The 22,812-nt window shown below is 37.3% G+C and overlaps 1 protein-coding gene across 1 annotated transcript in view; it reads left to right on the top strand.

Annotated features, from left to right (window-relative positions):
- The first annotated feature begins 292 nt into the window (after window positions 1-292).
- Window positions 293-22,812, top strand: part of KCNH8 (potassium voltage-gated channel subfamily H member 8) — a 337,488-nt gene continuing 314,968 nt past the window's right edge. The window contains exon 1 of the mRNA XM_046641053.1: window positions 293-370. Coding sequence (XP_046497009.1) covers window positions 295-370 — 76 coding nt within the window. The 5' untranslated portion in view covers window positions 293-294. The remainder of the gene's footprint in view (window positions 371-22,812) is intronic.

Raw genomic sequence — 22,812 nt, 5'->3', positions numbered from 1 at the left:
TTCGGCAGCTGGCGGAGGTGGAGGGGGCGGGAGAGGGAACTTGCTCCGGGCAGAGCCTGGAGGTGAGGGGCGGGCTCCGAGAGCGCTCTCCCGGCTGCTCCAGGCAGAGCAGCGGCGGCTGGAACTCGCTCCCTCTCTCCTTCCGTCCTCCCCCTTCCCGCGATCAGCCCCATCACCACGCCAGGCCCCCCTCCCCTGCCGTCATCACGCTCCCCTTCTCCCTTCTTGGCACTTTCCTCTCGAACCATCCTTCTGGACAAAGTTTGATGGAGAATTTCACACCACACTGGAAAAATGCCGGTTATGAAAGGATTACTGGCGCCCCAGAACACCTTCCTCGACACCATCGCCACCCGTTTTGACGGAACACGTAAGTCTTGCACTTCGACGAGTTGCATGGTATTTTTTAAGAATGATTTTGCTCATATAAATTACTTTCGTTCCCACCTTTCTTTTTGCACCAGTGGAGTGAATCCCTTCTATTCTTGCCAAGATGTCTTTTGTGCGGAGAAATTTTTTTCCTCCCATGGTTCAGTGTAGTATTAACACTTTGAAGTAGTCGCCTGGCTTGACTTCTTGGGTTTGTAAGGGCTGGAAAGACCGACGCCCGTGGTCACTATGCGACTTGTATTCTGGTACTTCTTTAAGTAACTGGCTTTTATTAATTTTATGAGGTGAAAGTAGGAAGTGTCCATATGGTGAATCGCCACCTTATTCTTCTAGAGTTTCAAGGCTCCCTAGGTTACAAGGAGAGTTTGGAATATTCTTCATCCATGCAGCTTCATTCTGTGAGGTCTTTCCCATAGGCATGATTTCCCTTCTGAGTTTAAGAAATGCAAACTAGAATCAGGATTCCCAAGTGTAAGCTTTCGGCAGAATTCTAAGCGTTGTGAGTTTGTCAGAATCTTGATTCCTGCTTTTGAGATAGAATACCATACCTCTCAATCCTGAAATCATCCTAACGCTGGAGGAGAGACTGTTGGGGAAGGAAGAGCTGGGCATTAGAAAGGCTGATCTGATCATAAGAAAAAGTTTCGACATTTTTTTTTTGATGGAGAATATTATTGGACGCTTAGCTTGTTTAAGGCAACAGTTAAAAAACAAAGATGTGTTGGTGTGTGGATGCTTGGGGAGACTGTTCGCAATTATCTTCAAGTTGTTCTCTTTCAGGACCACGGTCAGGGCCCCGTTCCTTCCCAGGCTTCTCAAGCTCCGTTCCTAAGCCAGTTGTTTCCCAGCAGGCTTTCGCCCTGTAATTAGGAGTCTGTTCTCTCATGCCCAACAAATGCCCTCATTTAGTTTCCCTATGACTATCCAGACCTTCCTCCTAGCTTATGTTGCTTCTGTATGTTTTCCTTTTTCTGCCTATTTCACAAGACTCATAGAAACTCCTTTATTCTAAAGGCTTTTTCAGTGGTTCAGGTATCATTTTTTACTATGATGGTATATTTCCTAGAACTGATATGGGAGAGCACATGTAACTCTATTTCCACTCCAGTAGTCTAGATACACACTGTTATTATGGTAGAAAATATGCCCTGGACTTTTCTGCTTCAGGAATAGTTGGAAAAGTTTACATAAGAGAGAAATGAAGCATTTACTTGACTTTGTTCAATTTTTATTTTTGACATCCAGTCTACTAATGGTAGTTGGTGTGGATAGTCTTCCAATGTTTTTATCTTTGGCCATTCTCTCCCCTTTTCAGTTCTAGAGGTGTCAGACTGTATGAGTGAAGTGCAATGCCATTATGTATCTGTCTTCCTTAGATAATAATATGAGAAAATTTTGTAATAAAACTTCATGTTCCTGCCACTGCCATTACCTCCATCACCCAACCACCACACAAAATCATCACTGTTGTTTTTAACCAGGCATGATTGTGGGACTACTATTTATTACCTTAGGAACTGATCAGTTTCATGTGGATGTTCTTGAAGTTGCAAATTTAAACCCAAAAGGCTTTTAACATTGATCACAAATTCATCTGTTGAAAATGAAGTAATTGGCACATGGCAGTTGCTTATCTCATTGTCATTTAAAGTTGAATGGAGTGCACTGCACGGTGAATGATCCCAGCATAGCCCCAGGAATCTCTGCAGCCATCTGTTTAGATATCAGTTGCTAAAGAGGGGGCTTTGGATTCCCAGTGTGAGGATAGTGTTGCCTCTTTCTCTTATGATAGGATTTGATAAGCAGAGGGCATATAGAGAGATGTCGGTGTACTAGTTAGTAGCTCTTTTTCTATCTTAACTACACATTACTGTTAATAAAATAGAAGGTTAGAAATCTGAAATCCTTATTTGGGAAGATCATCAGCACATACAGGCATTTAAAATAATAATAAAAAAAAACAGGAACTGTTGGATAGCATCCTTGGTCCGTGTTCCACAGGGTCTGGGGATTCATGGAGGGAGCCACTCTGTATGAAATCAATTTGAAAATCAGTGAAGCAAATTTCAAAGTGATGAGTAACATAAAGGTTTACTCTGGCAAGATTTTGTTTACAACATTTAATGAATACCCCTTGTCCCAACAAACCCCACTCCACGGAAAAGGATTGTGTTTTCTCATTTGCCTTTCATTTGAATTGCAAGATGGCTTGAATAATCTGAAATTTACAAAAACTACTTTAAGCAAATTTTTAGCCACAAATTTTGCTTGATCTAGAATCGTGGGCATACCATTTCCCCTGCTAAACATTTAGTTTATCTTATTATACTATCTTTCCTGTGTTGACAAATTTTATCAAGTATCATTACTACCCCTGAAACTCTTTTCCTATAATTGTCCTTCTTTCTCTTGATTTTTTATAGTAGTCATTTATTTTCTCGTGCAACATAATACTCTTTTGGCAAAATTGCCACCTGCCCAGATAAGGTATACTGGAAAGTGAATGATGCTCAAAATGTAATGTGTTTACTTGGTACATTTTTCTGCCTTATTTGTTAGGCATATTTTATAGTCACGTTAGTTTCTTATTTTGGACAATTCTGATGAAAACTGGGGGAGCAAGCAACAACCCTGGCAAACCACCTTGCTAACTTAACCACCATGTAGTATTACTAACCTCTTTGATTTAATCTTGTAATGGAAAGTTATAAAACTTAAAGCATCATCTAAAATTTCTCCCAGGAAAAAAATAAATATATGAAAATAAAAGCCTATAACATAATCTTACTTATTTATCAGTTGCGATGTTATCACAGGGCAACATAAGAGAAGTTAATAGTATATTTTATCACCTAGTGACACTATTGTTTTACATAATAGTATATTTTTTCCTTTTAATATTTAAGAAGTGAGCTTGGTCAAGATTGAAAGACAATTGTGGACCGTTAATTGAAACTATTTTTTTCTCATATACAATATAACTTTCAAAAACTATTGGAAAATATACATTTTTTTTAATATAAAACTACCCTAAAATATATTTACTCTAGGTGCCGACCCTGTGGCCGAGTGGTTAAGTTCACGTGCTCCGCTTTGGCAGCCCGGGGTTTCACTAGTTTGGATTCTGGGCGCAGACATGGCACCACTCATCAGGCCACGCTGAGGTGGCGTCCCACATGCCACAACTAGAAGGACCCACAACTAGGACATACACCTATGTTCTGGGGGGATTTGGGGAGAAAAAGCAGAAAAAAAAAAGAAGATTGGCAACAGTTGTTAGCTCAGGCGCCAATCTTTAAAAATATGTGTATATATATTTACTCTTGAAATATGTTCTCCTGTTTGTGTTTAACTGAAACATAAGTGAGACTTAGGAAAACTAAGAACCTTGCAAATATTGAATATGTTTGCCCTATTTAAGGAGAAAAAAGTGACTCCAATGAATTTCTTTGACTCATTACATGTATCTATACTTTCCACTTGAAACACTCTAAAACACACATACACACACATACACAATCTTAACATTATGACCTGCATATAGTTCACTCCCACGTAGTTCCTTTCTTTTTTTTTTTTTTTTACATGTTTAGTATATTTAAAAGAAATCTTTTCTGAGTCGACTTTTGCTTTAAGTACATGAATATTAATGTGGACAAAGGGAAAGTATAATAAGAGAACACATAAGCGCATATTTTTAAAAATAGTTTTTCAGTACAAATGTTTGCCACAGGGTACCATTTGAGGACAATGCATTTTTTTTTTTTGAGGATATAAAACTTTCAGAGGGAAGTGTCCACTTTCAAACATAATGGTGCATTAGCCTACATTTTCCAGTCATATCAAAATTTGGCCGAAATCCTCCTTTCCCTTTGGGGTTAGTGAGACAAGATTTAAGCTTTAAAGAAAGTTTTTAGCCCAGTGGACTTTATCAAGGAGATTCTAGTCAAAGTATTCAGAATAACGGTAGTTTCAAAACTCATTCATATTTGCATTTATTTATGTACTCCAGTATAGCCTGTTCAAAATGGTCTTAGGAAATTTGTTAAAATTGAAATATTTCACAGAGGCAATTCTCAACGTTTTTTTCTTTTCCTCCTTATGCTTTCATCAAGGTACAGAGATCTTTTAACATTAGAAGTGTATAGAGAAAGGTACTGTAGTCAACGCTGTAGGAAGGGGAAGAATAAGGTGAGACAGCGGAGATCTTCCTAAGTCTTTGCTGGGTTGTAGTTTGGACAATGTCATCAAAGGCATTTAGCCAATAAAAATGAATGAGCTCCATTATGTGTAGGTCTGTCTGTTTTACATGAAAACATTCAAGGAAATACCTAACACTCCATAGATATCTCTTCACAAATGGAAGTTTATAAAGACTCTTTGTTATTTTTATTTTTTGCATGCCACTAGTAGTCTCTTTTGTCCCTATTTTTTTGTTTAGGGAGATAGTTTCTGTGTTAGTTTTCTATTGCTGTGTAGTAAATTACCATAGACTTAGTGGCTTGTTACCTCACATTTTCTCTTGGCCAGACATCCAGGCAAGGATTAGCTGGGTCCTCTGTTCAGGATCTCATGGGGTGTAAACAGGTTGTCAGCTGGGGCTGTGGTCTCAGCTGAGGCTTGAGGCCCTCTTCCAAGCTCATGTGGTTGTGGGCAGACTTTAGTTCCCTGAGGGTTTATGATGAAGGTCCCTGTTTTCTTGCTGGCTCTCAGCCTGGGACTCTTCTCAGCAGCTAGAGGCTGCCCTCAGGTTCTTGCCACATGACCTCTTCTATAGGCCCCCTCACGACAGAACAGCTGCTTCAAGAACAGCGGGAGTGTCTTTCTTTTAAGAGTTCACCTGACTAAGTCAGGCCCACCCAGGAAAGTCTCCCTTTTGATTAAGTCAAACTCAACTGATTATAGATCTTAATGACATCTGTAGAATCCCTTCTAAAATCACATGTCCTGTCACACTGAAGGGAAAGGGATTAGACAGGATGTGTACACAAGAAGTTGGGAATCTTGGGAACCATCTTAGAATTCGATCTACTATAGTTGCTATCCATTGTTGTACTGTCATGCAAAGCCTAATGTTCTCACATTTGTTCTTCCATGAAGCAGATTTCTTGAGCACACTCTGTAATTCTGTATGCACTATGCACATAAACTCTGTTGAGTTTATGTCTGAAGTCTTTGTGACTATAAGGCCCAACTCAGTGAGGGGAGGGTTTTCGTTCACCTTTGGTGGTGGCATATGAATAAACCTAGCCTAGGCAATGTTTAGTCAGCTGTGCTGTCAGATTCTTCATTCTCTGATCTAGAAGTAATGTGGGAGGTATAGGAATATTTTCAGAATATTAACCCCAGCCTCTTGACAGGGTGTTCCCTCTTTCCAGATAAGGAAAGTACATGAGGTCTATAGGTCTGTGTGTAGGTATCTTAACTTGTACTGGATAGAGAACCAGTCCAAGAATGTGGCATCTGTAACGAATGACACCCGAGGCAGGTCCTTGCACTCTAAGATGGCTGAGCTGTTTCTACCTCACTAACCTTTTAACCAGTCCTGTTTCTGGGCCAACTATGTGGACTGTTTTGAAACAGTATATGTTTTCCATCTCTTTGTCATGCCTCTAACCATGTTTCAGATTTAAGGAACTCCCCACTATGCATTCTTACATTGAGCTTGGCTATGTTAAACTAAATTATGTGCTTTATTTAAACTTTATTCCAGGTTTACTAAAAAGTAGAAAGGAGAACAGAGAGAGGGAGAAGGAGGAGAGAGTAAAGAGGAAGGAGGAGGGAGTTATTTATTCTCATTCTTTCGAGTCTGTAGATGAAGGACTTATCACAGGGATTCTCATAACTTCCCTGCAAGGAAGTGTGTGATTTACATGATTTGGATTGATATCTTTACCAGCAATGCATTTCTTTTTATGAGTGACATATACAAAAAGTAAGAAAAGTTTTATTATATAGTCTTTAAGAATATCAGGTAATTTTATTTTGATATCATTATGTAGAGGAAAATGGATACCTAACATGTTCAGAATGGAAATTATGTCCACAATATATTTTTTCCAGGCTCTGGCATTTGGCATAAGCTTTAGACCAAAGGCCATAGCTTGAGTCCTCTTCTGGCATGAGAAGCATATTGAAGGTCCTGTATTACTAGTTTCTAGGATATCCTAGACCCAATGTACTTCTGGGACGGTACAGTCTCTCTGAAGAAATCTTTATTCATTCAATCAATGGATCATTTCTTCTATAATATTTCTTCAACAATCAACACTGAATATATACAGAATCATTGTGTTAGGATCTTTGAGAGAAATCAGGCTTGTCTTTCTCTGAAAAAGAACAATAAATGTATGCACAAATTACCATAATATCGATTGGAAAGAAATAAGAGTATTCAGGAGTTGTAGGCACGGGGTGGTGCACATTTGGATGAGGGAGGAATAATTTCTGTGGGGGCTGATCTGAGAGGGCTTCATATGGTGAATGACTTCTGGATGGGAGTGATTGGCTTATGTATGATAAGAGCAAAACGAGTATTCCATTGACTTTGCCAATTTGTGTAGCACTTGTCATTGAGGCTAATAAAGGGGGCCTTTAGGGAGAATAAAGTATCTTAGAGGATGTGAAGGGGGCAGGGTAGAGGCAAGAGGACAGTAGAAAGTCAAGCAGGCTAGACATGGAGCATCTTTAAAGCCACAGTGCTCTGTCATAATGAGCCACTGGAGGTTATAGATCTATAAGAAGACCTTATAGTAAGAGAAGTGTGATGCCATCTATGCCTGGTGCAGAATCTCTCAAGCTTCCCTATTCCTCAGGTTGGTACATAATACAGGAGGAATGTCAGCCTTGAAACCTAAGATGCTTCTTCCTCCTATCTCTTCTAATAATGCATTTGCACTTGGACAAGGGTCCCACAGAATGTAGTGAAATGAATGTGCTCTTCATTTTCTTGCAAATGTCTGCTTTGCCCAGGGAGCTAACTTTCCCTTAGGAAAGGAAAAGATTGATTCCTGACCACACAGCTGAGTACTCGCCTCCTCCAGGACAGTTCACCCCTGTGTTGTACTATAGAATTATGCCTGTGGAGAAGAAAAAGAACCGAAGGTGTGCTAGAATTTAGTCCCAGTGAAGTCGATTGGAGAAATGCCAACAGTAAAAGGCACAGAACTGCAACTGCTGCAGAGATAGCAGGGTTCACCCCAGCAGTGTATATTTGCTGAGGTAGTCTAAATACTAAGTTTTTAAATCCATTTTGGTTTAGCAGAGCCTACAAACGAAAAAGATGAGACTTCAGCTTTACCTATGGCCCGGTTCATATTTAGCAACTGGAACAATTGAAGAGCTTTTTCAGTCGTTTAAAGAGTCAAATATAATTCTGGGCTTACAAATTCCCTGGAAGATATATTTTATAGCTTTCCTTTCTAGCTGTTAATTCAACTGTCTGTCTCCCTTAAACCCTTAAAAATTCACATGTCCCCAGATGAACCAATAATCTTTTCTAGCTATGAAGCCTATTTGTCTACTTATGTTTTCTGGCCCCATTATTGGCATCACCACCCACCCATTTCTCTGAGCTAGAAATCTGAGTTGGCCTTGACTGCCCACACATCAAACTGATTATCAAGACTTTGAGATTTTACTTTAGAAATGCCCTAATTTGGCTCCTCATCTCCCTCTTCATTGCTTCTGCTTTAGTTTGGATCCTCTGTTTCTTATCTACACAACTGTAACCTTCCTCTAACTAGACTCCTGTGGCCATAGGCCCTTATCCTGCTCACTTGCTCCTCCTTCAGTCTACATTGTCCCCAGAGTGATTTCCGTTGAAAGCAATATGACCATTAACTCTCGTAACCCTCCCACTTAAAGCTATCCATCGGCTCCCTGCTACCTCTTGGAGAGTGTCCAAAGTCCTTCGTGTCATCTGACCCCCAAATGATAGTGCAGAATCTTTTTCCAGCCACTGCCTCCCAGGCTGCAGACATACTCACCCCCTGTCCCATGCTCATTCGTGTCTCTGGGCCTCTGCATGTCACTTGAAGAGCAAGATCTTTTGTTTTCTTCAAGACCTGTTCTAAGTAAAGAAAGATACGTTCTAAGTAAACTCTTTCTGTGAGGGTCCCGGTAGAGTTAGGTGACATTTCCTCTATGCATCCCTCTAGTCAGCTCTTACATGTGCTCAAATTATACTCCCTCATATTTCAATACTCGGCTATCAACGCCTTGAAGCCCTGACTGTGTCTTCTTTCATTTTGTCTCCCCCTTACTTAGACGCATCCTTGAAACAAAGTCTTTACTCGATAAATACCCCTTCAAGTAAAAGAATTTCAAATTCCTTGAAGGCCAGGGCTGGATATTGTCTTTATTTCCCTCCAGTAGTAACTAGTGTTTCTTTTATTCAGTATTATGTGATATGTGATTAAATTTAGTTTTGAAATGTGATTCTAGACTGGCTTCCAGCCCCTCATTTTCATGTAGTTCGAGTACTGGTTTCTTTTATAAAACTCTCATGATAATAGTGACTACCATTTGGGGCATGGCTACAGACACACTATGTACTATGCTGATGCTTTCTCTGTTCCTACCACAGCCCAGCAACCCAGCGAGGAGGAAGGCAGCCCCTTTTTTGTTACAGATGACAGAACTCAAGCTCAGAATTTTTCTACGTTATCACACTAGGCTGTGATGTTCTTACTATAGCCTATGATTTTTCTACTATATCACACTTCCTCTAAAACATGTATTTTTATAGCAAGTATAAACAGACTGGGACAATCTGTGGTATTAATTCTTGTTTCTAACTCTTGCAGAAAGGGATTTCTGCTTTAAAGTTTTTAGCCATTTCTAGTTTATATGCTGTTTCTTTTCTTTTGATATATTATGCTTTAAGTACTTGTCATTTAAAGAATGTTTTTAAATTGATATTTAAGACTCATGTCTGGAACTACTAAATGCATTCACTGTGCAAAGCAGTTTTGCTCATCAAAGAAAATCTACTGTCCATTTTTTAAAAAATAAAGAAATTCACTTTCTTTGAGATTTTGGTGCTTAGAACTTGCTGACTTTAGAACTTCCTTGTGATTTTTTATTGTCAGGCTGATCTCTCCATAGAAGATATTCTAATTCTCATAGCAATTATAGTGACATCATTTTGCATTTTTCCCTTGTTAGTGTCTTACAGAGGAAATTTTTCTACCTATTTTGAGGCTGTTTTTATTGGGAGAAATATCTTCTCCAGTGACAGGTACTGTTGATGTCTTTTAACAGAAATCATTTACCTTTTCTCCACAGTGAACTTACAGGAAGAAATCTAACTCTCAAATCTAGTCTAAAGCTCTTTTTTTCTTCTTTATGTTTTCTTTTGTTCTGTTAAGTCTTTTGGACAGACTTCCTTATTGCCCTTGTCAGTCCAACTGAGTTTCTTACTCTGGTTATTGAATGAGAGGGAACCGAGATCAGATCATTTGTCAGTCTTTCCATGTTTTATTTGATTTTCTAGGAAAAAGGATCAACATAAGAAGTTCAGATGTTATCAAAATGTCAAGAAGTCGACTTGTTTGACTTGTATGGTGTTCTGTAATGGAGAGAATAATTTAGCAGATAAAATTGGGCATACTTTTGACCTTAACACCTAAATAAATGTTTCTACCATGATTCCATGAGTGGTGGAGAAGAATGAAAGTCTCAGGACTGGAGCTTTTCTATTGTATTAATCTGGTGCACTCTAGGAGAGGTTACATCTCAATCATCTGAAAATGAGCTTGTCACACTTTCTCAACAAATGTGAGGATTCAGGTTTTAGGGTATAGAATTAATAGTCACCGAGGGTTCTTGTCTATCTGTATAGTGCTCCATATCATGTAGTGTATTTTCGGTTGGAATGAACCAAAAGTTATAAAATTATTTGAAAGATGGTAATAATAGCTAATATTTGCAGAGCATTTCAGTATATTCATTTTTTTATCCCATCACCTAAATTACTTTTGAACTAATAGACAAAAACTGGCTTCCTGTTACAATTTTAAGTGTGCATTTGTTTTACTATAAGTGAAGTTGAGCATTGTTTAATATATTTAAGATCTATTTGAATTTCCTTTTCTGGGCATTACTTGTTCATATTCATTGCCCTTTATCAATTGGATTGTTGCCATTGCCTTTTTGACATCTACAAGCTCTTTACACAGTAACAAAATGAACACGTTGTGGGTAATGTAAGCTGTATAGATTTTTTCTGATTTTGGTTGATCTTTTGATTTTTATATAAATGAATGAATTAATTTTCCTTTTATGATTTCTGTGTTTTGTGTTAGTCATACTTAGAGAGTTGTTTTCTATTCTGAAATTATTTTAAAAATACAATCCTGTGTGTTCCACCATAATTTCATTTTGTGTATTCAATTTTTTTCTCCTTCATTAATAAGTTCTGTAATTTAATCTGTTGAGTATGATGTAGGGCATCAAAATGTATTCTTTCTAGATTCCTGTTCATTTTCCTAACAACACTGTTCAATAATTCATCTTTTCCATACTGATTTGAAATGTCTGGTTTATCATTCTATATTTATCATATATTTATCTATATTTGTGTCTAGTTATCATTCTATATTTCTATATTTAATTCTATTTTTTGACTCTCTACTGCTATTACATTCATCTTTTTCTTTATATGCTAGTACCACAGTTTTAATTGTAGAAGTTTTATAATATGTGTTAAAACTCTCATTTCATTCTATTTTTACCCCAGAATTTGGCTTGGCTAATCATACTTATTTAGAAGTCGATATCAACTTAAAAATTAGATTATCTACCTGAAAAAAATCCTGATGGTAATTTTAATGGAACCTCCTGTGGGAAAAATGACATTTTTATGATGTCGAAAATTCATATCCAAAACCTTGCTATGTATTTTTACCATTTACATCTTTTTAGGAGTTTCTCAATAATGTTCTTGCATGTTTCTTGTTTATTTTATTCCTAGTAATTTCCTTTTTATAATTACTACGGAAAATGGAGTCTTTTTTCCCATTGTTTTGTTTTTCAAATTCAATCATGTTTGTTTATTTGAAGTCTATTGATCACTATGTGTTACTAATTTTTTAACTAGTCTGCTTGCTGAGTATTATCTTTCATAATACTATCCTTTGTAATAACTTAGCAGTTGGTTTCTTGGGGCTTTCAGGTAAGGAATAATATTGTCTTCAAATAATAAAAATGTTACTTTCTTGTTTCCATTTTTCACTAGTCTTACTTTTTGCCTCCTTAACTTTTCTTTCTATTGTCTAATTGCCTTGGCTTGTATTATAAATACTATAAAAAATAGTGATGATAACGAAAATCCTTTTTTTTTCCTGACTTTAATGGGAATTATTTTTTTTAAAGAATACCTTTTTATTTATTTGTTTGTTTGTTTATTTTGCTGAGCAAGATTTGCCCTGAGCTAACATCTATGCCAATCTTCCTCGATTTTTCATGTGGGTTGCCACCACAGCATGGCTGCAGACAAGTGGCATAGGTCCATGCCCAGGAAAATGAACCCAGGCCACTGAAGTAGAGTGCACTGAACTTAACCACTAGGCCATGGGACCAGCCCAATTGGGAATTATTTTACTGTTTTCCTAATAAGTATTTTCCTGGCTTTTAGTTTGAGAGAGAGGTATTTTTATCATATGTTTCTCCTTTTAAGAGATTTTGTTACATATTCCTCTTTTGTCAAGCAATTTTATCAATTGCCTTTTCATCATCTATCCAAGCAATTCTACGTTTCTTACTGAATCAATTAATATAATAAATTAAATTGACAGATTCCATGAATTGAACTATCCTAGCATTCTTTCAATAAAAGTTACCTGGCCATATTGCTGGATTTCACTTGTTAATGTTTATTTAGAACACATCTGTATGTGTGTGTTTGCATGTATGTGTAATATTGACATTTATTTTCTCTTTTTGTGTGTGTGTAGCATTGGATTTTGGTGAGGGAACCACATATCCATGTTTGTTTGTGCCTGTTACAATGTAGTCCCATCTGGTTTAGCATTTGCGCCAGATTTTTCATATTTTAATGAAATATTACTATTAATCATTGCACTAAAATGAGCCAAGATGGGTTGGTAGGCTTCCAGTTAGTTCTTATAGCTTTGACTATGTTCTTGTCTAATAGTATCTCAGATGCCTATGTGGTGAATATAGTTCTTATTTTAATGTGTAATTAAATCTGAAAGATGCCCAGCAATAATACATATCCTTTACCTCAACCCTTTCCAGATACAAAATATTTAATTATACATATATTTATGTATTTATCTTTTCCTAGGACAACATATGCATTGGAGCACTAAGGCCTATGAGATGCATAAAGTTACCAGGGCACAAGTTAGCAGAGTCAGTAGGAAACATGGGAAGTTATAGCTTAAGTATACATGAAATATATGTAGAATGTATCTGTATTTTTGGTAGTTTTAAATATTTTTCATTGAACCTTTTGTAGCATCAATGACCTCACAAAAATGAAAATGTTTAATGACATCGTGAATTCCTATTTATTAAGAAAGTTGATGATGAATGTATAGCAGGAAGAAAATGTTGGCATTTACGTCTATCACGGGTGCCCACATTGGGGCAGTATCACTGACCACGTTGAAATCAGAAGACACAAATCTGCTGAATAGCCATCAGCATGTTGTTAAAAAATTAGTAGTTGTCTGCAGTTTACCTGCAAATGATGATTCATTTCACAAAAAGAGTCTTGGACGTACAGCTCTGTGAAGCATGACTTTTCACTTAGATCAAGGTACTGCTCTTCTAAATGAATTTCATTCATTCTTTTTTTTGTAAAGTTTATAATGATATAATTTACATGCAATGAAATCACCTGTTTTAACTGTCTAGTTCAATGAATTTTGTAAAATGTCTACAGTCCCATAACCATCACCACAATCAAGATTTAGAATAGTATCTTAACCTCCAAAGATCACTACCCTCCCCCTACTTCCAGTTCCTAGTGACAGCTAGTCTGTTTTCTATCCTTATGGTTTTGCCTTTTCTAGAATGTACTATTAATGAAATCATACAGTAGGTAGCATTTTTTTTTCTGGCTTCTTTCACTTAGCAGAAAGCTTTTGCAGTCAATTCCTTCTTTTGCATGTATCAGTAGTTTGTTTTATTTTATTGTTGAAAACTTCATTCACATTCAATTTTAAGTTTTCTTGTACATGTAGGAAAAAATGAAGCAACAGTGGTTAATGTATTGTTTCAGTAGTAGAAGAACTTAGCAAGTGTGAATACCATCAGGGTTTTCAATGGAAAAATCAATTAATTTTAATAATGCGTGAGTTTTTGCATCTAATTCATGGATATAAGTAAAGCTTTTCAAAGTTGATTCTATAGACAATAAACCATATGTTATTGTAAATGTTATTTTATGGATCATTAAAGATAAAGTCACTTATTTTGTGGTGAGAAGACAAATGTAAATTTTGATAGAACACAGTGCCACTGTAAAGACACTGTTTATTAAATTAGAAAAAAATGTATGGAGCAGAAATGTGCTTGGACTTGGTTGTGATGTATGCATAATTCATTTTTCTGTCCAAAAGATGGTGATATTCTGTCAATCACTCTAGAGGCTGTAGTGGCCAAATTACTAAATATCTTACAAATGAGGAATTACGCTAGTTACACCAAAACATATGTGAGGTTAAATACAGAAAAATTTTTGGCATGGCAGTACATGGTTTCTCTTTTTACTACCATCATCGGTCAGAATTTTAAAGGGTCTGAGCCTTTGAATTAATGCTTTGCAAGCAATCTAAATGTCCAACAAAGTTATTAGTCTTTTCTAAATGAGCCTCTTATAATTTTCTTTTCATTTTGTTTGAAATCACTTGAAAATATTGAATAAAAATACTTAATAAACAGAGTACCAAAACCTTCATTTTAGCGAATAGCGGCTCTTGCAAACGAAATTTAAAAACAGGAAGACTTTGAAATGTATCACTCATTAGGCAAGGGAAAAAATTAAACAATAAAAGCGCAAACTATGTACTAGATTAATTCTGAAATTCTTTTTTTTTTTTTTAAGATTTCATGTTTTTCCTTTTTCTCCTCAAAGGCCCCCAGTACGTAGTTGTATATTCTTAGTCGTGGGTCCTTCTAGTTGTGGCATGTGGGATGCCGCCTCAGCATGGCTTGATGAGTGGTGCCATGCCCGCACCCAGGATTCGAACCAAGGAAACACTGGGCCGCTGCAGCAGAGGGCATGAACTTAACCACTCGGCCATGGGGCCGGCCCCCTGAAATTCTTTAATCTGTGTTTTGAATGTTTCAACTTGGAAGACTCTTGATGAGGCTTCCATTTTCCTCCTTTTTTTTTTGAGGAAGATTAGCCCTGAGCTAACTGCACCAATCCTCCTCTTTTTGCTGAGGAAGAGTGGCCCTGAGCTAACATCCATGCCCATCTTCCTCTACTTTATATGTGGGACACCTACCACAGCATGGCTTTTGCCAAGCAGTGCCATGTCCGCACCCGGCATCTGAACTGGCAAACCCCAGGCGGACGAAGCGGAACGTGTGCACTTAACCACTGTGCCACCAGGCCGGCCCCCATGAGGCTTCTATTTTTAATTGGATATATTTATGTTCAATATTGAAACAATGCCATTGAAAAGGTCTGTGATTTTGCAACTCCTACATTTGGCAAAACACTAGAAAGAATCATAGAGACACCCTTGATGTCAAATTTTTGTATTATAGAAATATTTTTTGAAGGTATTTACTCTGAATAAGGCAAAATGAGAGGACCTGTGAAGTATTTGGACTGAATATTTATACTTTTCAGCATAAAAAATAGAGTTGAGATTTTCCTAACATAGCAAAATTTGGGAGGGCAGGAAATGGAATTGAGAATATTCATTATTTAGCAAAATTTGCCATGTGCCTATAAGGTATTTCAACTACTACAGAGGATTTTTTCAATTAAAATTTTTATGGTCTATAGCAAAGAGTTAATTGAAGGTGTCTACAATTTCAAATTTGTTAACCATAAAATGTACCATTGAGGAAAATCACAGGCAATTTTACAAAAGAAATTAAAAGTAATAATATTATCTAAATAAAAAAGACATGTTCCTACTTTAAGGATAGAGAAATTGAAGCCCAGAAAGGCTGAATAAATTATCAAAAGTCACATACTTTATAAATAGTGAGGCTGGAATTTATACATATGATTTTCATTATAACAGTCTGTGTTTAATAAAAAGACAAAATTGGATCTAAATTCTAAGGCATTAAGTTTATATGATTAAGATCTTAATGGTCATGTTTGACTTGAACTTTGAGGCACTTAAACCATTTTCATGCTTTTTAAGAGCACACCATTTGGGAAACAATTCAGAAAGTTGTAAAGTGGCAAGGTTTTATAACCGGTATTGGGTGGATTATCCAGAAATTGACTTCCCTTGTTAGAATAAGCACAAAAAATGGTTCTTCTTATCCGAGGGGTCATGGCCCACTAGTGTTGGAGAGCTCTGCCACGAGTGCAGAAGTCTGATAATACTAGAACATCAGAGCAATCTATAGAACAATGTCACATGAACTTGAATTTTAAAATGCTGTGGCCGGTCAGTGGTTACTGAGGAGTGGGCGTAGGGTGAGGGATGGAATTACAAAGGAGCCTGAGGAAACTTTTGGGAATGATGGATATGGTTACTGTCGTGATGGTGGTGGTAGTGTTTTGGGCGTATATGTTGGTTAAACTTGTGAAAATTATACATTCTAAATATGCACAGTTTATTGTATGTGAATTGCACTTTACTAAAGCTGTTAAAAATGCTTTCTTGGTGGTAGGGAGAAGGAAGAGTTATAGCTGCAACACTAGGCGTGACACACACTCTGCATTCAATCTTCTCTGTCTCTCAACCTCTTGATGAGCAGCCTTTTCTGGCATGTTATTGGTTGTACTGATTCAAATTGAGTGTATATGACTTGAGAAACAGGTGACATTAACCATGAAGATATTGAAATTAATTACGCAAAATTATTATTTTAACAGTAAAATTGTATTAAAGTTAGTGTTGATCTTTTTGGTCAATAGTACAGACTTGCTTGCTATATTAGTTATGTACCGATTATTACAGCTCACATGTTTGTGAGTTGGCTGGGGTTCACCTAATCCAGGCTGGGCTTAGCTGGGTTGCTCCAGGATCTTGGCTTGGCTTGCTCATGCATATGTAGATTTTCTACAGGCTCTGCTCCTGTCTGGGCTTCATCTGAGAAGTTTAACTGGGGGCATTTCTGTTCCATATGTCTCTTGTCATATGCTGGTCTGACCATGAACCTGTGCTGATGGCAGAGGTGCAAGAAAGCTAGCCCAATAACACAAACATTTTCAAGACTTTTCTTTGTCATGTTTGCTAACATTTCATTGGGTAAACTAAGTCACAGGGACAAACACAGGTATGAGAATAATGTCCTTCCCACAATGAGTGGGCACAGAAAGTTATATGCCAAAGGAGAATTGGAGTCAATAACAAAATTTATACCACTTGCCTTATTACTATTATCTTTGCAGGAAAGGAAAAACATGCTTCAAAAAATTAAAAGTTAGTTCTCTAAAAATGATTAGCCATGTTTACTTTCATTGAAAATGACAATCTGATATCTTAGAATGGCTTCTTCATTTCCTTACATGCTGTTAAAATTAAAAATGAATACCATAAAATAGAAAATCTATGACACTACTTGTGAAATCTATAAAAAGTTACAAAAAACAGTTTTAAAATATTTATATATCATGGGAAAGTACACCTACAAAAAAATACACACTTTTGCGTAATGTTTTGCAAAGTCAGCCTGCTTCAGCAAGAATGTAAGCTAAAAGAGGATGGCAGTCACCTCTAGCCTGTTGGCCAGGGAAGCCATGCCCCTTGCACAGTTCTTGGTATACAGTTAGAACTTTAAATCTGTGTTTTATGAATGAACTTGCAAAACACAAAAAATTGCCTGCCTCATTAAAAGTTTTCATGAAATGAAGGACTTTTCTAGTTATGTGGAATCAAATTTGGTTAAATACCTTGCTGCAGTGCTCTCAAACAAGGGTCACACCAGTAGGCTTGGGGACAATAACAAGAAAACCAATAGATTTCTTTGAAAGTCGAGTCAAGAATGGTGATGGAATGTACTCTTAAGCTCTACACTGAACTAGAAAGCAACAGGGGTATCTAGAATGCTTAAAACAAGCTTTATAGATTTAGGCCCTCAATAGTTTTCCCACCATGTTTCTGTAACAAAATCATCAATGTGTGCTTTGACATCAAGTGTCAAGACCACTAATGAAACAATCTGACAGATTATATCCAACTTCCTCCATTTACTAGATATTGTGATATGTTTGTATAATATTTCCTAAATTTTCTCTTTTGCATGTCTCTCTCTCTTTTTTCTTTTTGAGGAAGATGGGCCCTGAGCTAACATCTATTGCCAATCTTCCTTTCTTTTCCTCCCCAAAGCCCCAGTACATAGCTGTATATTCTAGTTGTCGGTCCTTCTAGTTCTTATACGTGGGATGCCTCCACTTCATGGCCTGATGAGCAGTGTGTAGGTCCACGGCCAGGATCCAAACTGACGTACCCCAGATCACCAAACTGGAGCACACGAACTTAACCATTTAAGGGCCGGTCTGGCAAGTGTCTCTTTTATTTGTTATTCACAATACAGTGAGGTAGACATGGCAGGAATTTTATCCCCATTCTATGGATGAGGAAATGGAGTATTAATTTGTATATAATTACTGAGCAGATGAGTGACACAGACAGAACTGGGGCCAGTTACTTCTTAGTAACTTCTTAGGCCTGTGTTTTTAAATTATATCACATTGCTTCTAGAAAGGATTGTATGGGGGAATTGAAAAGATTTTCATAATAGAAACCTCATGGGCATTGAAGCAATGTTGCTTCTGCTAACGTAGATGTGTCGCAGCTTATTCAAAATGTTTCTTTTTGTGAATCAAAATATTTGGAAGATTTTCTACTACTCCTTCTTCAACAGAGAAGATTATGCATGGAGGCTTTTTAAAAAAATCTCAGTCCTCGGATATGATCCCTCCCACCCGAAATAAGCTATTTCTGCATTGTTGCTTATTAGGGCTTTTTACAAGTTAATATCCTCTTATTACATTGAAAATATTCAAGGCAGGAGAGGTACAAAAGTGAATGGCCATCTAGTTACTGGGATTCTAGTATCTTTCTATTCTTACTGATCAGAAAGCAATTCCATTCTTTTTTTCTAACTTTTTTCTTTCTTTAGATAATTGTAGATTCCCATGCAGTGATGAGAAATAGTACAGAGATCTTATATACCCTTCATCCATTTTTCCCCAATGGTAGCATCTTATTTAACTGTAGTACAATATCCCAACCAGGAAATTGACATTGATACAATTCACCCACCTTCTTCAGATTTCACCAGTTTTATGTGTCCTCATTTGTGTATGTGTGTGTGCAGGGGCGTGATTAGTTCTATGCAATTTGATCATATGTGTATATTTGTGGAACAGCCACCACAGTCAAGATGCAGAACAATTTCATCACAGGGATCCCTTGTGCAATCTTTTTCTAGTCACAGCCACTGCCCTCCCTGTCCCCTGGCAACTGCTAATCTGTTCTCCATCTCTATAATTTGGTCATTTAAGAACCTTATATACATAGAATAATACAGTAAGCACTTTTTGAGATTGACTTTTTTCTCTCAACGTGATTTCCTTGAGGTCTATCCGAGTTGATACACCTATCTATCAATAGTTCGTTACTTTTTATTGTGGAGTGGTATTCTATCCACTCATTTCTGAATTCCATTTTTCTCATCCGTAAATTGCAGGTTGGGCTCTTAGCACTTGCAACTCTAAAGGGCTCAAGTGATTTGTTTGAACAGATGCTTTAAAAAAATGCTGAAACACAGCCAAGGAGCCAACAGTCCCAGCAGCTACACACCTTAGAAAGATGGCATGTGCTTCCTCAACTGTTGGAACATAATCCCAGTCACAGAACAATCATTTTCAAATATGAAAGATGAAGAGTAACAGCTTTCATGGAAGTGTTTAAAGGAGGTGACTCGTTAACAAGTTTCCTCAGAAAAACTTGTGCAGATGCTGAATTCTCACCTCTCAAATAAAGAAAAATAAAGAATTTAATTATGAGTTCAAAGGCTTATCTACTGAATGGATTATTTCAGGGCCGACTTGTAACCTATCCCTCAGCACCCTTAGGGGCCTGGCAGCATACACCTGTCCTTCCTTGTCCCCCTCATTGTCCCTCCCCTAACTAGAGCAGCTCTGAGATCATCTGTCATCAACATTGAGCTCTGCATCAGCTTTCTTTTGAAGAATGAGTTCTGTGGCTGAAAAGAAATTTTGAAAACATCAGAATTGTCACCTACACATTCTATAATTGTAACTGTTTCACTGAGTTAGCCCCACAACCCCACTGCCTGTTCAAACCCATTGTTATGGAGCCAGTTCTTTCCTTCTACTTGGGTGAAATCTAGGTCAAGTTCTGGGACATTTTTGGTCAACGTTAGGTAATGAAAAGGTCTTTCAGATGCTGTAATTTCAGTTAATGAAGATCCAGTGCAGTGTAGTAGTCACAGTTTCCGTCTTCCTTTGAAATGACAGCCTCTTCCCTCCCCCAGCAGAGGTCCACTTTGGCCTGGCAGCCTGATGTGAGAAAGTTCCATACCTCAAGATTGCACCCCTCTTCTCCCATTCGTTAGGCTGCATCAGGCTCTTCTAGGGTTGAACCTGGAGGCCGAGAGGAGAGATACGGGACAGAAAACTTGTTAGTTGACAAATATTGTAACAAATATTGGAAGTTGTCATTAACGTTTTGGAACAAAGCTGATGTTTGATATGTACTCCTCTAGCCAAACTGGTAGAAGCCACTCTGATTGGTCACTGCCCTGTTCTGATTGGTTGGTGGCTGTGCCATCTAATTGTTAAATCTTTGGAATATGCATGTGGTTTGGGGTCATGGTGAAACTGATTCTCTTATTGGACACTTTTTGGGGCCCTTAAGACTTCCTATGCTTGTGTGCACACACACATGCACACACAGCGTCCCAGGGGATTTATCATTTATTTCCTTGACTTGGATGATCACATTCATTTCTGGCTGATCTCTCTCTCCTCATCCCCGAGACATCCAGTGGTACACCTCCAGCTTCTTCTGAGGGGATCACTTCAGCCCTACAGGGATCCCTTTTGGGCAGAATCTTGGACAGCCCCATGCTGTTTCTCTCGTGGGCCTGGATTACACGAAATCCATAGGCCATACCCTCATGTTCTTTGGTGGCCATGTTCAATATAGCCGTCTCGCTTCGCTATACCAGCAGAGCAGCTGGCCTGCCACAATCGCTTGCTTTCTACATTAGTTTTTCCAAATTTCCAGAGGTCACTCTTTGACTGTGTTATTGAAGGCCCATTTCCTGTGCTTGAGGTGAAAACCAAGCCTCTTCTATCTCTTGAAACTGCCCCCCTTAATCTCCCAATGCCATCGTCATTTCATAACCTTGGTGTGGTAGAAAAGTTAAGAGTATGCAAAACTGGTTTTTCTTAAAAAGCCTGTGTGTAGTCTCTCACCTCCTTTTGGAATGCAGGGACGTCAACACCTAACACTTTAGGCTGACAACAGAAATGGGAAGTGAAATAGATATATTTTATCATCCTGCTGTGTAATAGAGACACCTAACACATAATCGTCCTTCAGTAAATGGATAGCTCCAGCTAAAATGAATCTTATAGAGCCTATCAAGGATCCATGAATATTCTCCTGATGACTGAAAGATTGCATGTACATATCTTTTGTTTTCTTGTCAAAGAACTTCAATGTCAATTTTATGTTTTATGTTATGTTGATGAAAAGCATATATAGATGCTTTATTACAAAAACATACATATTATCTCATTTATTTTTCACAAGTACCCAACTAGTTTGGAAAGGAATTGGATATATTTCCGTTTGAGATCCATGGAGGAGATTTATATCCATGTGTCTCAATCATATATCCTATATTCTTTCTTTATATCACTTGATGTTACTATTTTATTCTATCAGTTTTTTGTGACCTACTTAAAGAAATGGCATCATTTTCATTTCATGGATATGAAAAACGGCATTCTTATCCTTGGTAAAATTTACCTGCTGTATTCTTAACCTTCTGTTTTTTCGTTTCTCTTCTTTAACAGTTCCCCGAGTTCTATCCCCAACAGACATACTCACACATATGTACACATACACAGCTATTTAGAATTTAGTATTACTTCAATTAAATGTTAGTTGTTCTCAAAGTGTAATATCTTGTAGAATGGAATAGTGTTTCATGCTTAAAGAATTTAGAACATTTTCCAACATCAGAGAGTTATATGGGAAGAGATTTGGGGATTATTGTGAAACTGACCGTGTTTCCTCCTTACACAGGTTTAAAGATGTTCAAAGTTGAGTGCTCAGCCTTCCTTGAGCAAGTGTATGAGTTCTTGTGGCATATATTTTAAGTAAGGATAACATTCTTAGCCACCCAGTCTCTTTCTTATTCTTACTTGTTCTAATTTCCTCACTTATTTATTTATTCTTATAAATTAGGAATATTTTTGTTACTCATAGGAATAATTTCTTTTTTGGGGGACAATTCATCATATAAATAAACATAAGTTTTAAGAAAATTTATTTTTTACTCTCTGAGAAGCTTCCTCAGCAGCTTAGAGTTTTCTAGGTTAAATTGGATCCCTTGGAGGACACAACTCATATTTTTTGCCCCCGTTCGTTTATTTCTATATACCTGTTCGTTTTTCAGTGACTAGAGAGGTAAAAACTAAGATTCAGCAAAAATGAATGATTCCTCTTGGAATATATTTTTCAAGTTGTCATTTGTTAAGTGTTGATGCAAATGGTAGACATACGTGGCTTTTTTTCAGTGCTTCGTCTGTGTTCAAGTAGATATTCAGTAGCTCGAATCTATAAATAAATGAGCCTCTCAGGAGTAAGATGCCATGAATGACAGATCTGCTCCTCTGATTACTAAATTCACTTAGATGATTCCATGCATACTTTTAAATTGGTGTCTGTGACGTTTTTTGAAGAGAGCAGGGAAACGTGTTAATTGCTGCCATTGCTGAGTTTACAGATAAAATGAGAAACATCTCGTTAACCCAAAGTGAGATGTGGTTTTGTGTTGCCCATATAAGGTGAGAAGCTGAGATCCGTTTTGAAATCTGGAATAATAACTCACAGGTAATTTTGCTGTGTTGTTGTGTTGGTGTTGGTTAGCTGATTGAGTTTTCTCTGCTCACTCAGTTGTGAAGGATCTTCGTTCTGAGTGAGTAGAGGAACTTGACAGTGTTTGCACTCAGTGTGACAATGGGGTAATGTCATCTGAGTATAG

This window comes from Equus quagga, chromosome 1 (genome assembly GCF_021613505.1).
Source record: "Equus quagga isolate Etosha38 chromosome 1, UCLA_HA_Equagga_1.0, whole genome shotgun sequence".
Classification (NCBI taxonomy): domain Eukaryota; kingdom Metazoa; phylum Chordata; class Mammalia; order Perissodactyla; family Equidae; genus Equus; species Equus quagga.
This window is presented reverse-complemented; position numbering and strand designations above follow the sequence as displayed.